A 16,990-nucleotide genomic window follows, 5' to 3' on the forward strand; every position below is an offset into this window, starting at 1 on the left:
TGGTGTCAAATTTATATGTACAACAGGTATAATAAATACACAAAATAAAGTCAATATTAGAATATTGTAAAAACCTGTCATAGGCCCTTTAAATACAGTCCATGAGTCAAAGCGGAGTAGGTGTTAGAGTTTATTGAGCAGCTGAACACTGTGTGGGCCGAAGTATGTAACTCCACTCGTTCTTCATTTGAGGCATCACAAACCTTGGTCTGGATGGCAGAAGACAATATCTTGAGAGATCTTGCCTCCAGCCTCACAATCTTATCTAATTTGTTTTTGTTTTGCAGAGACAATGCTCCACCCCAGCACTGAACGTAGAAAGTCAAAATACTCTTATAGGACTCATTATTGTGTCTCAACATTTAAAGCCAGTAATGTAAAAGAATACATACATTGCTGGGTTAGACTTGGCTGTAGAGTTAGAGTTCCAATTCAGTTTATTATCAATGATCGTGCTAAGGAACAATTTCAATGGCTGTGTTGTCTTGTGTCACTGACCGACTGAGTGTTTAACTATTATGTTGTCATTTGTATCCTGCTTCTTTTTTATTTAATATTAGTTGATGGTTCTTGTCCTGACGTCCCTGGGAAAACAGATGGAAAGTAGCCAATGAGCTGGAATATCAGTGTCAATATCAATATTATATCAGTGTGAACAGATTAGTGTGTGGATGCAAAACAACTTTCTCCTTCTAAACAAGACAGAAATTATTGTCTTTGGCACACAGAAAGTCTTGCTCTAAAACCTACAAATTGGCCTGCTCACTGGCCTCTCCAAACGAGCGGTAAAACAGCTGCAGTACATCCAGAACGCTGCTGCTCGGGTCCTGACTAGAACCAAGAAGTACAATCACATTAGTTCTGTTCTCAGGTCTCTGCACTGGCTCCTGTGGCTCAGAGAACAGACTTTAAAGCAGCTCTGCTTGTGTACAAGTCTCTCCATGGCCTAGCACCAAAGTACATCTTGGACATGTTAGTGCCATATGAACCATCTCGGGTTCTGAGGACCTCAGGGACCGGCCTCCTGCTGGTGCCAGAGTCAGGACTAAACATGGGCCGGCCTCCTGCTGGTGCCAGAGTCAGGACTAAACATGGACCGGCCTCCTGCTGGTGCCAGAGTCAGGACTAAACATGGGCCGGCCTCCTGCTGGAGCCAGAGTCAGGACTAAACATGGACCGGCCTCCTGCTGGTGCCAGAGTCAGGACTAAACATGGACCGGCCTCCTGCTGGTGCCAGAGTCAGGACTAAACATGGACCGGCCTCCTGCTGGTGCCAGAGTCAGGACTAAACATGGACCGACCTCCTGCTGGTGCCAGAGTCAGGACTAAACATGGGGAATCTACATTCCTGTTCTATGGAGCTAACAGTCTTCCTGAGGTTGTGAGACCTGCGCTGATACTGTTATCAGGCTAAAAACTGTTTGGTTTAACTGTGCTTTTGGGCTATACAGCGCTCCTGAATAAAAGCCGCTCCAACGAATTTGACAAAGAATCAAGACATTTTTACATATACGGCCACACCTGTCAATAAGCCGCAGGTGTCCACGTTGCACAGCATGAGATATTTACCCACACCGGTGCGTCACGCCGCACCAGCGTTCTGCGCCGCAGCGTCTAATTAGACTAATTTCTCAGTGAGTATGATTTGGATTGTAATAAAACGCACAGCATTTGGAAGCTTGAATAGAAAAGACATCACAGCTGTCCCTACTGTCCCCTCTGTCCTTAATTACTCTGTGTGAGCTGATTTACCTGTGTCTGTGTTATCACATCTGGTTCATCTGCTCCTGTGCTTGTACTTAGCCAGTGAGTGCTTAGCCATTGAGCCTATCTTTATTTTTAACCTATAGGATTATTTTTTATTGTATAGCAGATTTAAATTGTTTTTCTTTTTGATTTTATATAGGTTGTTTTATCATTGTTCATTGTTTTATGTTACACCGAATCACCAAAGCAAGTTCCTATGTTTGTGAGTTCTGTTCATTGGCAATGGCAATAAATCTTTTCTAATTCTGATTTTCTCTGACTGTTACATTGTAACATGAGATATTTACGCAGAAATATGTTTCACAGTAGTGATGCAGGGCTGTCTTTTGTCAGGCTGGGCCAAGAAAGTCTCATTACACTTCAGGTTCTAAACTGCAGACCCGTATATCACATGTCCGCGCTCCACGTGTGTCTTTGCGTTTTCACCGCGTCTAGATTCACTTCCTCATTAGGCTGCCCCAAATAAATTGTATGTTTGCTGTAACCCGAGTCAACATTTTTCAAGTGGGTTGGACTGTAGGCAAATTCTTATTTTTTTTACTTTGAAGGGCAAATTTTGCCATTTTTTGACTTGGAGTGACCACCAGGGGGTCAGGCTTCAACAGTCAATGACGGAAAACGTCTCTATCAACCCGATCGGGAGACTAAATCTCACGATTTTAAGATATTTCAATTGACCTTTTGTACGCCGCTATCCTTTATTTTGGTAGCGAAGACGAGCGGGGGGAACATGCGGGGGACACGGGCGCCGCCATGTTTGTTGTGATGATGCTGCTGGGCGTGTATCAATCCCAGAATGCATTGCGTAAGTCAAATTTCACACCGTGATAGAGAAACACATGTACTATGGACAAGTCAGTGGCGCCGACAAGGATCACTTAAGCGCGTTGTGTTTAATTACAGACGCATATGGTGGACTGAATATGAAGTCACACATGAATTATGCAATGCGTTATCAGTCCTTTGGGATGAAAGACAGCTTTGCCAACGTGATAAAAAATTTTGACACGGCGGTTTAGGAAAGACCAGTCGGTGAGTCGGGGAAATAATTGAAAAATAAAAGATTTGGACGTTTTTACATGACCGGCAGCTGTACGGACCGCGCAGGCCGGTTCAGCTGTCACCGCTCATGACGACCACAACCTTACGTGAGTCCATCACACACTTGCAGGAAGTTTTGCCGCTTGACGTTGTTGTCGCGGTTACGTGTGCGAGGTGACAGCGGACGGGAGTGCAAAGTCGTCAGAGTAACAGAATTTCATAAATATTAAAACTAAACTAAAACTGAAGATCCTTGTGTCGTGTCAGGATTCTGTTTTTTCCCCATCAAAACTCACTTCACTTTGTACCATGCGTTTAAGGGAAATGTTGCACACTGCACTTTTAACCAGCCGATCTAATCTTTCTCCTTCTCTTGTCATCTATGGCAAGTTATGAAAACACAAACATGATATTGAAAATTTAATATTCAAGACCCGTTTTACCCATAATAATCTATTCAGAACCTTTGTCCTAGTTGTAGGTCATTGAATCATGCATTAAAATAATGGCAAAATATAATTACCACGTTCAATGTGGAACGTCACAATTTTCTCATTCTTTGCGTTCCTCATATCAACTAACCTTTTTTCTGGATTATTATAAGACAGCATGTGAACTTGTATTGTTTTGAACAGTAAAACAATAGAATTGGCAGAGTTTTCTCGCCGTGAACATCTGCTCTGGCGTGATACGAGCCGTGCTTTGTTTCCCACAGATTCAAACTATGCTAATTACTTTTTTGTCTAATGAGCCAGGTTGGGAAAAGTTTTGTTTTGTCATCTACGGACCATAAATATGCATTTCTTTGCACGCTTCCGTCGCAACTGTTCTCCTTCTTCATTATTTTGTTTTTCAGCTGCAAGAATTCGAGGCAACTTTTCTTCAAAACTCATTTATTGTCCAGTGACTTGCAAATTTTTTTGGCGTGAAATGACAGAACCGGCTCAGTATGACTAAATAGGACTAAACTACGTCTAAATGTCAGGATGAAATCAGGTCTTAACTAGTTCTGAGTAAATCTGAATGAATTTAGATGATTCTGTCACATTTCCTCAACCAGGACTTTTAAACCAGATCTAATAAGACAAACCCAGATAGCAAAATTGTTGTGGCCCAGTTGAGTCCCACATCGTACACTATGATTTGGCCCACATACCGTATGGATGTACGACACTAATGCGGTCCACATTCGTTTACCACAACTGGCCCACCTTTGGTACAAATGTGTTTTCACTATTGGCCCAGCTGTAGCATACTTTCATTGGGCCACATCTGGCCCTGATCCAAAACTTTGATGCGGCTGACATACCGTTTGGATGTACGGCACTAATGCGGTCCGCATTCGGTTACCATATAAAGCCCACATGTGAACCAAACCAACGCCAACTGTTAACCAGAAGAAGCCCTGAACATCCGAATGTGTTCCAAAGCTGGCCCACCTATAGTATACATGTGGTCAGATCTGGCCCACTTATGGCACGGATGTGGCTTTCTGCTTGTCCTACATCTGGGCCACATGTGGTCCACTGAATTACAGTGCACTGACCCCATCTGGCCCAGATTTGGACCATTCAAAAAGCTTGTGGCCCACTTGTGGCCCTCTGCTTGTCCTACATCTGGGCCACTGAATTACAGTGCACTGACCCCATCTGGCCCAGATTTGGACCATACAAAAAGCTTGTGGCCCACTTGTGGCTCTTTGCGTGGTATACATCTGGGTCCGCTGAATTACAGTACAATGATCCCATTTGGAATGTGGTAGAGGTAACTAGATATAACATCCATCTATTTCTACCGTTTGTTCCTTTTCGGAGTCGTGGGTGACTGGAGCCTATCCCAGTGACTTCATGCCTTAGGCGGGGTACACCCTGGACAGTGGCCAACTCGTCGCAGGGTCAACACAGAGACATAGACATGACAGACAATCATTCACTCTCACATTCATTCACTTGGGCCAATTTAGAGTCACCAATGTTTACCTAACACATGTATGTCTTTGGACGGTGGGAGGAAGCCAGAGAACCCAGAGAGAACCCACGGTAACACGGGGAGAACATGCAGACTCCACCCAGAGAGATCATGTGATGATGGTCAGGTCCAGGAATCGAACCCATGATCTCCTTCTTGGGAGGCAAGAGCGCTAACTGCCTTTGCCACCGCACTCTTTCTGCACTGACGCACTACGTAGTGACGCAGTGACGTAGTGACGTAGTGACGTAGCTACATCCGCTGCCCGGGCTTTTTTATTTCTTTATTATTTCTTTTAAAGATCATTTTAATATTAAATTGCATAGTAGTTCAGAACCAACTATGGTAAATTGACCAAGATTATGAAGTATTGTCCCAAGTTCCAACCAGGCTTGGCAAACTGTACAAACAACCAACCTAAATCTGTATATAATTAAGGGATATACAAATGATGCCCTTATTTTGTAAGGGTGATAGTTAGTGGTACTGCAACTAAAATAGTGATGGGAAAGTAAAGCTTTTTAAAATATATATAATAAAATAAAAAGTAGTGAATTATTATTTTATAGAGTGAAGTAAACAGAATAATGACCAATGGTTGTGTCCATGTGGTGCAAACCTAGTTTGAGTCTGCATAAAATATAGACCTAGCCGTGTTATAAGTCAGAATTACAGACAGACGGATGGAAGTGCCACATCTTTGCCATATAGTGGCCCATATGCATTTTGCCAAATCTGGGCCTTATTTAACACAGTGCATGTGGACCACATTAGGCTCATGTCCGGTTTACCCATGATGGAAGTGCCACATCTTTGCCATATAGTGGCCCATATGTATTTTGCCAAATTTGGTTATGCTATATAAGGCCCACTTCTGGTTAACAATTGTTTCTTCGGGCCGGACTAATGCCACAAGTGCCATATCTTGGCCAGATATGGGCCACATTAGCTTGCTATCTGGGAATACTTTTCCAATTTTCTGTTTTGACTTTATCAGGTATATTTATACCTTTTGCACATGTAAATGATAGTTTTACACCAACCAAGTAGGTATTTGTGGAAAAAAACATAACAAAAATCTGTAGAAAATGACAGGAAGTGACATCACAATTGTTTGACTCTCTAAACATTAATTCAACAAAATAAAGGTGCCCTCATATATTTTTTCAATTAAAAAAAATGTCACATCAGATGAGTTTTTGCCTAGTGTTTGCAGGGTAATTTTCTAGTGTGATGTCATCAATTATAAACAGGAAGCAGAATTTAAACCTGTCAGAGGCACTTTAAACCAGACCTGAACTAGAACTTAACTTGAATACAAACAGGCTCAATTAAATCCAAGCATCAAGATATAGGTACAATCTAGAACAGGGGTGGGCAAACTGCGGCCCGCCGGCCACATGCGGCCCGTTTGTCTCCGGCCCGCCAAGCCAAACATGCCAAGTAATATTTTTTTTAAAAACATTGATTTATTTTTTTCCTTTTTTGTCCTCAGGCATCTGTCTGCACTTGTATCTTTAATAAATATGATGTGAAATTAATTAAATAATAGATTCAATAGCCTGCATTTGACAGAAAAGTGATATTTTATTTGATATTTAATTTTTTTGATATATTTTTTTTCACACCAATGATTGCAGGCCGGCCCTCCGATACTTGCCTGGATTCGAATATGGCCCTCGGAGGAAAATAATTGCCCACCCCTGATCTAGAAGTAAACTAAGACTTCTGAAACTGGTCTCAATCTGGATTTATGCTGGTTCAAGGGCGTGTTCACACTTCCACATCAGAATTAGGACCAAACCAAGACCAAATCGGAAACTAAACAAGGACTAGAACAGGACCAACCCAAGTCCACATCAGGACAAAAATGGGCTGGATTTAGGTCCAAATGGCGGCAAATGTAAGCGCAGCTTGGTCTAGTCATCGTGCTTTGTCTGATAAACCTTTGCTTCTTGTGTTTGCAGACAAACAATGTTGTGGGAAACACGTGGAACTGGCTGTACTTCATCCCTCTCATCATCATCGGCTCCTTCTTCATGCTCAACCTGGTGCTAGGAGTCCTGTCTGGGTCAGTACACACTACAATTTAATACTTCCATAATATTACACCACTAATCATATTATACATTGGATTCAAGGTGGATTTTCAGAGGACATGAAAACCTTATAGTCCAAAAGATTCAAACATCCCTTTGTAGTCACTGCAGAGAAACAGAGACGTCTCAAGCAACGCCAAACTTGATTAATCCTGTGTCTCTGTTACAATGTAATTATCAACCATAAAGTTAATTGGACATTTTAAATGAAATCAAGCAACCACCGCTATCATCTTGTTTGATTTGAATAAGAGACTTTGACCAATGAGTTCGTCCATTGGCTTGTGACACTTCTCACAGTCCAGATGTCACTGTAGAGCTAGCTCGAATAGTCAAACAATTATTTCTATTGTACAATGACTTTTTAAATACATTTTCCACCAGAAATAATAATGGTGATTGAATGCTTCTTGAGAATATTTACAAATTAAAAAAAAAATGGTTTATTCTTTTGCGACATTTTGATTGAATAATGTCTTTGCTGTAAAAATTTCTTGGTTTACGTGCGTTAGAGTGTATGAAAACAGAGAACGATGATTAAAATACAACTAGGAAGATTTTTAAAGTCGACTAGTCCTGATTATTTGATTTATTGTTGTGTGCGGCAGAAGACTTTGGAAACGGCTTTTATTATTATTCTTTATTATTATTATAGAAATGAATTGGATTGGGTTTATCCTTCCCTAGATTCCCTTCACGCATTCAGTTTTCAGGTGGTTTAGGTAGAAATAGCCCCCCGTCGGTTAACTTGTCCCTGCATCATATTACAAGCTCAATCATTACATTTTGACTCCTCTTCGATCATTTGGTGGTAAATGCTGGTCTGAACTTACGCTGGGAGTTCCCCTGAAGTGACCGCAGCGTGTTTGTTCTCTCACCTCTGTGACTCACTTCCCCCTGGTCGTTTGGACATCTACAAACATGTGCTGGACGTTACTCACCGCAGCCCCACAGTGCACTGCCGTTTGTAGGAACTGTCCGTTTGCTCCATTTAATCTGCTCAAAACAGGACTTACTATTTGTTTGGTGGGTTTTCTGTGTTTGCAGAGAGTTTGCGAAGGAGAGGGAGCGCATGGAGAAGAGGCAGGAGTTCTTCAAACTCCGCAGACAGCAGCAGATCGATAGGGAACTCACCGGATATTTAGAGTGGATCTGTAAAGCAGGTACAACTCCACATACTGAATGACAAAAAAAGGTTTTATTGTTTTCAATAGCGCTGATCATAAGGATATTTTGGGGTTTGTCACTCGTCTACAACACGAGAACAACTGAACACTTTTGGCAGAAACCCTATATATACATACATAAATACAAAAAACTAATAAATATATAAAATAAAGTTAAATCAACCTAAAGGAAATCAAGAAATCAAAACAAATTAAATTAGATGAAATTCATGCCAGGCATTTTATTTTTTAGATCTGATGTCCTCATGTGCATTGATGTGTTGCAGAGGAGGTTTTGCTGGAGGAGGAGGAGGAAATCGCAGAGGAGAAGTCTCCCATGGATGGAGCGTGGCCCCTCCCAGGTGATGACTGCTCTAACTGGGGCCTCCACTCTGGGCAGCACTAATAGGGGCCTCCACTCTGGGCAGCACTAACAGGGGCCTCCACTCTGGGCAGCACTAACAGGGTCTCCACTCTGGGGAGAAGTAACAGGGGCCTCCACTCTGGGCAGCACTAACAGGGGCCTCCACTCTGGGCAGCACTAACAGGGGCCTCCGCTCTGTGCAGCAATAACAGGGGCCTCCACTCTGGGCAGCAATAACAGGGGCCTCCACTCAAGACCTTGGGGGTTAAACCAGGGGCCAGCGTGAACCAGGCCAAGAACATGGACCTCTACAGACTGTGGAGGTCTGTGGAGGTCCATATTTAATCTCACTTCTGTTATTTCTACATTGATATGGCCATTATTCTGTTTATGTGCAAGACTAATTAAAAAATACAATCTGACAATAAAACATTAAGTAAGTAAAACGTTTATAGCAGATTTAAGATTTAAGATCATTTTTGGTGAGGAAGTTCTTCTCTGTGTTTTGTCCATACATTTTCTGAATGTGTCACACTGTGAGAGCATACCTTAGTAGCATGTTCACAAAAGCCACGCCACATTTCAAAAGGACTTCCATCAAGTTTTGGCATGTCATTGGCTGAACTAGTATTCCATGTTCCAAAGCCATACATTTATTACAAGAAATTGCAAAACATTAGATGGCTACATGGATGGATTTTTACATAGCGGTGTCTAATATGTATTAATTCATCATTATATTATGTGGAGTAGTTATAGTTAGTTAGTTAATATATTAGTATATAGTTATATATAACTATATATAACTATAACTATATATATATATATATATATATATATAGTTTTATATATATATACGTATATATATATATATAGTTATAGTTATAGTTATATATAACTATATACTAATATATTAACTAACTAACTATAACTACTCCACACACCTTCACTCAACTCATTTTAGCTCACTTTTTACTCACTTTTAGAATTGCAACTCTCATCTCTTCCCAGCAGAGAGCACCTTATCCAAGTGTTCGGTTAAAAATCCGTTGCCTCAACACATGCACATCATCATGCACATTAGTTACTAAATGCTCCTTTAAACAGACTTTGCACATATAACTAACCCTCTCCTCCTCAGGTCTAATCCTGGTCTCACTCCATTAGCCGCGGCTCATGCTCTGGACTAATGAGTGGGATTTACACATGCTCTGATTGAATTTGTTCAAGTCAAACGGCTGATGCTCTTCAACACAAGAGCACAGGTGGACACTTCTGAACCAACAAATAGACCAATCCCATCCATTCGTTTCACTGGAGGGCCGACGGCACACAGAGGCAGGAGTAGAAGTTGAGTAATGAAGGCCAGCTGATGGTGTAATGTAACGTGCCAATCATACTACGAGTGGGATTTGTATATTCTCCCTGTATCCAGTCCAACTGTTATTCATAGAGCGCCGCAAAAACAACGCTGTGGACCAATAAACACACATTTAAATATTAACGTCAACATTCCAAATTGTGTTGAAAAAGCCAGAGAGAAATGAGTGTATATTTAATGAATACTTAAAGACAGACAGTGACTCAATTTGTCCAAGGCCGCACAGGGAAAAGCTTGTTCCAGAGAAAAAGATCGGTCTCTCCTTGTCCTTTTCTCTCTTTGGGCCATGGAGACGTTTAAAAACACAAAAAGACCAGCGCATTTCCGTCACCAGTAGAAAACATGCACTTTTCCTCTAGAGCTTCCTGAGCAAGTGAGAAAAAGAATCCGGGCACAGTCGGCTTCAAGTTGCGACGCACCATTGCAGCTTTTTCAGTTGCAATACCGATACTGATACTTTGGCTTTCAGTATCTGCCAATATTGTCCGATACCAGAGCAGAGACTGGAAATAACATATACTATTAAAGGGACATTATGGAGCCTGCACTTGCTGGTCATTTATTTATAGAGTTACACAGCAGTCAGTCAGAGGTGGAGACGTACAAAGTAGTGGTCCAGGAGATCAAGTTTGAGTGGAAAAAGTATTTGGGGAAACTGTCCAGACATAACATCTGATTTATGTTTAGAAGTTGAATGAATGGAAACAACAAATCTGAAGAAGTGGAGCAAGAAACAAAAAAATGTAGACTTTGTAGACTTACTCACAGGAAGAAGGGAACAAAGTTTTACTCAAGAGCATTGTTTAGTAGGAGTAAAAAGTAGGAGTAAAAGTACAGAGTTTCAGGAAAAGGATTCAAAATATAAACTGTAAACAAAGAGTCACACGTCTAAAGTCCATTCAAGACAAGCATCAGTGCCCCGAGTGCTCCACAGCCTCAACATCACAAAAGTGTTTCAATTCAATAAAGAATAACGTGAACAAAACTGCAGTCTATATTCAATTAAAGCTCAGTAAATTAGAAAGTAAGATTTAGTCAAGTTGTAAAGTGCTCATAAGATCGTGCAGAGGTTTAAGATCAGTAAAGTAAAGTAAAGACGCTCACGATGAGGTTGGTTTCTCACACGTTTGCCGATGCCTGTCCTGTTTGCAGTGTTGAAACGAGGCAAAGTGCGTAAGGGCCGGGACCTGATCGGGGCTGAGGCGGGCGACGATCAGTACACGGACCTCTCCTCAGGGGGTGAGACCTAACGTGCTTCCTCCTCACACCCTCCATGACCTCACACTGATCCCCATCTTTGTACTGCCTTACATCCTTCCCGCCTCTGCCTTCTTAGACTTAGGTCAACTTTATTCATTACGTCATCGGATTCTTTCACTTTGCTCCTGATCTTGGTAATTGGCCGTTTTGTTATTTTCCTTCTCTTCTTGTCCTGTCAACCAAGAGATTGTAGTTTTAATATCCAAATCCAAAACATAAGGATATATTTTCACTTACCGGTATTATAAATGTTACTTTCCAATATCTCCACAAAAGAAAGAACAAAATAATCTGAAAAGGAAAAAATAACAAAACTTTTCAAATATCATATTACAAGAACAGTGAGAACAGAAAAATAATGTTCATTGGGACTTGGCAATGTCCCAGCATCCCGTGTCCTTAGACAAATGTCCAAAAGTCCCCTGTCCTTAGACCATCCTTCTTGGCCAGGAAAAACGACAAAACATCTTTGGGAAAAGTAGAAACCTTGAGGAGTTCCACACTGAAGAGAGATCCGACTCGCTCAGACGAACAGGCGGACGCGAGATAGACAGTGGAGCTGGAGTCACTCAGGAGGAGAACCAGTTCTTTGTGGCAGATGAAGAATCGTCCAAATGTAGTAGAGACCATTTCTCCAGGCAGTTGAGGAGCATCCAGATCAAGGATTCAGAATAATGAAAAGCTAGGACTATAATTCTCAGCTCAGAACATAGAAGCCAGTCTCCACATTTTTAGTAAATTGACTCACCTGCTGATCTGGCTCTGAATCCCGCGTTTCCTCCTTGGTCTTATCAGAACTGTAGAGAAGAACAGGCCGAAGAAGAGAGGGATCAAACCATTTGGCTAAAGACGACAGGATGTAGTATTAGTATCGGTTTATTAACTAGCGTCAATCTGAATTGCAGAAACAAGTCAGTTAAACTATAATTATTTGCCTCACAAGCTAACAACCTTACCTCCTTATATCCTTCGCACATATTTTTACATCCTTCTCTCCTACATACATTATGTACCCTTTTTACAGCCCTCTACTTTCCCACCTCCATGACTATTTCCGCCCTCCTCCCTCACATTACCCAGACATCTCCTCCTTTCTTCCTCCCTTCATCCTCGCTCCATCACCAGCACACGACCTTTGGCTTTTACACGAGATCTGACCTTTGCAGTGGAGCTTTCAGAAAACGCCTCCTGTTTCTTTTGCTCACTTTATTTAACCTTAGTATTTGTTGTGTTCAGACAGTAGAATATGCTTTTTATCCGTAACTAGGGATGCACCCATACCACTTTTCCCTAAACCAATATGTGGAACTGTTAGTGCTCATTCGTTATGTCTGTTTACAATCTCTATAATTTTGTTATTTCGTTTATTGCCTCTTCATCACTACAAACCAAATATACCCAAAATTATGAATAAACAACCTTCTTCCACTCTGTGAGTGCTCATCAATACCAAATACTAATACCAGTTCTAAAAAGTAGTAAATCTCACTTATTTCATAGGATTTTTCATAATATTGTCTACTTTGTCATATTTGTTGGAGAAGCTATTGGAAATGTCTGCAAAAGGATGCATGTACTTGAATATCTGAAGCCTGGTGTTCACTGCACATTTTTTGCTTTGTAAGATTTATGGATGTCACTCTGCAGGACATGAGGAATACAAAATTGGAAGACAAGCAGGCAAATTGTGCGACGGTTAACTCAGTCAGTTGCCTGGTTTACACCTGGTTTACGCCTGGTTTAGAGCTGGTTTAGTCCTGGTTTAGACATAGTTTAGAGCTGGTTTAGTCCTAATCTAGACCTAGTTTAGTCCTGGTGTAGTCCTGGTTTACTCCTGGTTTAGACCTGGTTTAGTCCTGGTTAAGTCTTAGTTTAGATATGGTTTAGTCCTGGTTTAGAGCTGGTTTAGTCCTAATCTAGACCTAGTTTAGTCCTGGTTTAGTCCTGGTTTAGTCCTGGTTTACACCTGGTTTAGAGCTGGTTTGGAGCTGCTTTAGCCCTGGTTTAGAGCTGGTTTAGTCCTGGTTTAGACATAGTTTAGAGCTGGTTTAGTCCTGGTTTAGACCTGGTTTAGTCCTGGTTTAGTCTTAGTTTATATCTGGTTTAGTCCTGGTTTAGTCTTAGTTTAGATCTGGTTTAGTCCTGGTTTAGTCCTGGTTTTGAGTTGGTTTAGTCCTAGTCTAGACCTGGTTTAGTCCTGGTTTAGTCCTGGTTTAGAGCTGGTTTAGTTCTGGTGTTTCCAGGGTGAATATCGCGTTTTTGCTGTTTGTAAAAGTTAATAAATGTGGAGAAATGTGTGGAGAGATTATCCCTTTTTCGGCTGATCTCTTCTGCTGTGACAAAGAGAGGAACTCAATCAGTGACAAAGCTTCGAAAATATCAGAAATAGCTCGATCTAAATAGTTTTTATTTGTACAACAGTTCTAAATTGAAACTGTGTTTGTGTTTTTGAGCCACACCGTACAATTTTCCTCAAAAAAAGGCCAAAATCACGCAGTGCACACCTTAGCCAGGAATTGTCAAGAAAGCAAACTGTGATTGGCTGGATTAAGTGCTTAAATCTACACTTCTAGGTTTTAAAATGTAATTATTTTTCTCCACAGTCTGTTCAATACCATTAGTATTTTTAGTGCAATTCATTTGTACATGACCGGTCCTCCAAAACATATTGTAAATGTTTTTTTTTTTCCATGTCTCATTTAAAATAGTGTGAATTGGCACAGGCGCTAAATGTCTTCTCTTGGTGAAGTGTGACGCCTCCGGGGAAAAAGGACATAATTAACTTTTGCAATTACACACTAAAATGTGAACCACCTGCAGCACTCGGATTAGGACTGTTTCATATTAATGGACTTCATGGTCGTCACAAAAGCCTCTTGTAATTGCTGGGCTGAGCGTGAAATTTGATGCTTTTTTTTTGCTATCATTAAGAACAGAGTACACTGTCAAGATGATTTCTCTTCCACGCTCTAAATGCCTCAGGTGGGGAGAGATTTTCTGCACAGTCTGGTGAATATTTGTCTCGTCTCAATATTTGTTTTGAAAATTGGAAACAATAAATGAAAGCCGCGAGACAAATGGATGTGTTTACGTGATTTAATGCTTCCATTCTAATTAAAACACTTTAAGGTAATGGGAAATAGGATTGCTGATATTTTTGAGGCACTGCTGTAGTCAAATGTGGGTAGAAGAGACAAAAATGTACTCAAATAGGAGTACAGTTAGTTTAAATTATATTACACAGGGTTCAGAATAAGCGGTATCGCATCGCAAAATGCGACGCAATTTCTCTCAAATGCGATGCATTCATCAGAAAAAAGTGCTTTTGTATCGCAGCTTTTGCGATACAAAAATGTGTGTTCAATTGTGTAACCAAAGCGCCTAAAAGTTCTGATCACTCGTCAATCGATCGTCAATAACGGCATGACACATGTAGGACGCTGTGTTGATATGACGAGTCTCGCTGCTGCTCAGATCGAGAGTCTGAAAGTGGGAGGAGCCACGTGCGCTAAAGTTAGCGTCAGATTCGGACTTCCGAGGTCAATAGCTCCTAAACGCAAAGTCTTTGCAGATCATACACAGCCAAAATATTCATATTTACACTGCCAAGTGACACAACATTGTTTTTAACAATCAGATGCGTATTTTGGGCGCAGCAAATCACACGGCTCCGAATGTGCAGCCGGACCGAGACGAGAGTACTTAGGGACCGTCATCAAATAGCAAAACAAAAAATGGAATGGAGCGTCAAATAGAGCGGTACAATTTGAATAACACATAAAATACACCATGATGGAAACACCACAGCAACCTTTATTTTTCCATCAGAAGCTTAATACATATTTTTTTGGAGTGTAATGACAATTAATATGTAAATGAGACTCCTGCAAATAGTCAAGTTTTCTGTTTTATTTAAAGAAAAAATGTTTAAAAAGTGTTTAAAAGTTAATTTGTTAAGAGTTTTTTTTTTTTAAATAGAATGTTTACAAATACATTTTAAATAAATAATCGTGTTATATCAATGGAAAATATTGATTGTTAGTCACTTTCGTGTTTCGCTATGCAATTATCAAATTGCATAGCAAATTTCGAAAAATTAAGAGATTGTTTAGCAGCACCGCTATACAAGTGAAAATTCTTAATCTGAGCCCTGTTACAAGTACAAAGAAATGACTCAAGTAAGAGAAAATAACGTATTTTGGGGAAACTACTGCTCAAGTAAGAGTAACTGTGTCAACATAACTTACTACTTATTCACAGTTGGATGAGGAACCAAAAAGGGAAGAAAAAAAAACACACACAAAACTAACCAGGGAGAACAAAAGGTAACTGAAGGAGTAAAAGTAGAAAATAAGGGAGACTGTGACATAGTTCATAGAGTCTAAAATAATAAATACATGTTCTACTGCATATGTGGAACTGATTGTAGTGAATTCAAATGAAAGTGTTGTTTGCTGTGTGCAGCTCCGCCGGGCTCTCCGTTCGGCCGCTCCAGTGTGAAGAGCGGGAAACTGGACGGCCACACGTACTTCCGTCGCAAAGAGAAGAGGCTGCGCTTCTGTATCCGCCGCATGGTGAAGGCGCAGAGCTTCTACTGGGTGGTGCTGTGTGTGGTGGGGCTCAACACCATGTGTGTGGCCATCGTGCACTACAACCAGCCGCCGTGGCTCACTACTGCCCTCTGTGAGTACTACTACTACTATTACTGAGCTCTGATTGGTCCTGAGCCCAAAGGGAGGAGTTATAACTGAAACTTGCCTTGTGTACAAGTCTGACAGTTTCAATCTTACAGCTTGGGTCATCCATAGAGTCTAAGTCTAAAGTCTATTGAGGTCTGGCCACCTCTACGCTGGTTTGATTTCTGAGAGGTCTTAGGAGGCTGTTGTAGACTGAGGGGAGGTTGTATCTCAAGGGTTTTTGTTCTCAATAAAAAAAACTGCCTCCTTCACTCTTCACGCTTTCAAACTACCTCTTTCTGCTTTTAAATGTAAACTAAAAGACTTAAGGACTTACTAATGACTGAGCACACCCACATCGACATTGTGAATAAGAATTTGTTCTTAATTTTTTGCCTGGTGAAATAAAGATTAATAGAAAAAATTAAAGTACTACCATTACTACTTCTGCTACCTACTACTACCGCTGCTTTCCAGCTGTCCAGCCGCTGTTCCTGAGGGACAAGCTGGAGACGGCTGGTGTGGAGTATGACCTGGCAGAGTGGATCCTGGACTACCTCACAGACCGACCCCAGTTTGTGAGAGCCCGGGACTGTGTGTCTGACACTCGGACCTGCAGTGTGGGGGCGCCCCAGGGCACTGTCCTCGCGCCCTTTCTCTTCACCCTTTACACTGCAGACTTCAGACACGACACGGACAGCTGTGTCCTGCAGAAGTTCTCTGACGACCCTGCCATCATCGGACTCGTCACGGACGACGATGATGCGGAGTACAGAGGACTGGCGCAGGACTTTGTGGACTGGTGTCAGTGGAACCACCTCCTCATCAACGCGGGGAAGACCAAGGAGATGGTGGTGGATTTCCGCAGACGCCACTCTGCTGCCCCCTCATCACTGAACATCCAGGGAAGGGACATTGAGAGAGTGGACTCGTACAAGTACCTGGTTGTTCATCTGAACCACAAACTGGACTGGACTCACAACACAGACGCACTGTACAGGAAGAGCCAGAGTCGGCTCTACCTCCTGAGGAGACTCAGGTCTTTTGGAGTGACAGGGCCACTCCTGAAGACCTTCTATGACTCTGTGGTGGCATCAGCCCTCCTGTATGGTGTGGCCTGCTGGAGCAGCAGCATCACAGAGAGGGAGAGGAAGAGACTGGACAAAGTGATCAAGAAGTCCAGCTCCGTCCTGGGCTGCGCTCTGGACTGGTGCAGGAGGGGGGGGACAGAAGGGTCCTGGCTAAATTCACCTCTATGCTGGACCATG

At 41.6% G+C, this 16,990-nt stretch overlaps 1 protein-coding gene across 1 annotated transcript in view; it reads left to right on the plus strand.

The window, feature by feature from the left end:
* LOC140366953 (voltage-dependent N-type calcium channel subunit alpha-1B-like) overlaps positions 1-16,990 on the plus strand; it is a 197,768-nt gene that overhangs the window by 73,471 nt on the left and 107,307 nt on the right. Inside the window, exons 7-11 of the mRNA XM_072453216.1 lie at positions 6,744-6,847; positions 7,923-8,038; positions 8,329-8,403; positions 10,939-11,025; positions 15,511-15,729. Of these exons, the coding sequence (XP_072309317.1) occupies positions 6,744-6,847; positions 7,923-8,038; positions 8,329-8,403; positions 10,939-11,025; positions 15,511-15,729 (601 nt within the window). The remainder of the gene's footprint in view (positions 1-6,743; positions 6,848-7,922; positions 8,039-8,328; positions 8,404-10,938; positions 11,026-15,510; positions 15,730-16,990) is intronic.

The sequence above is a fragment of the Eucyclogobius newberryi genome, unplaced genomic scaffold (genome assembly GCF_026437365.1).
Source record: "Eucyclogobius newberryi isolate DKJ021-1_F unplaced genomic scaffold, fEucNew1.0.hap1 SCAF_2, whole genome shotgun sequence".
NCBI lineage: Eukaryota > Metazoa > Chordata > Actinopteri > Gobiiformes > Gobiidae > Eucyclogobius > Eucyclogobius newberryi.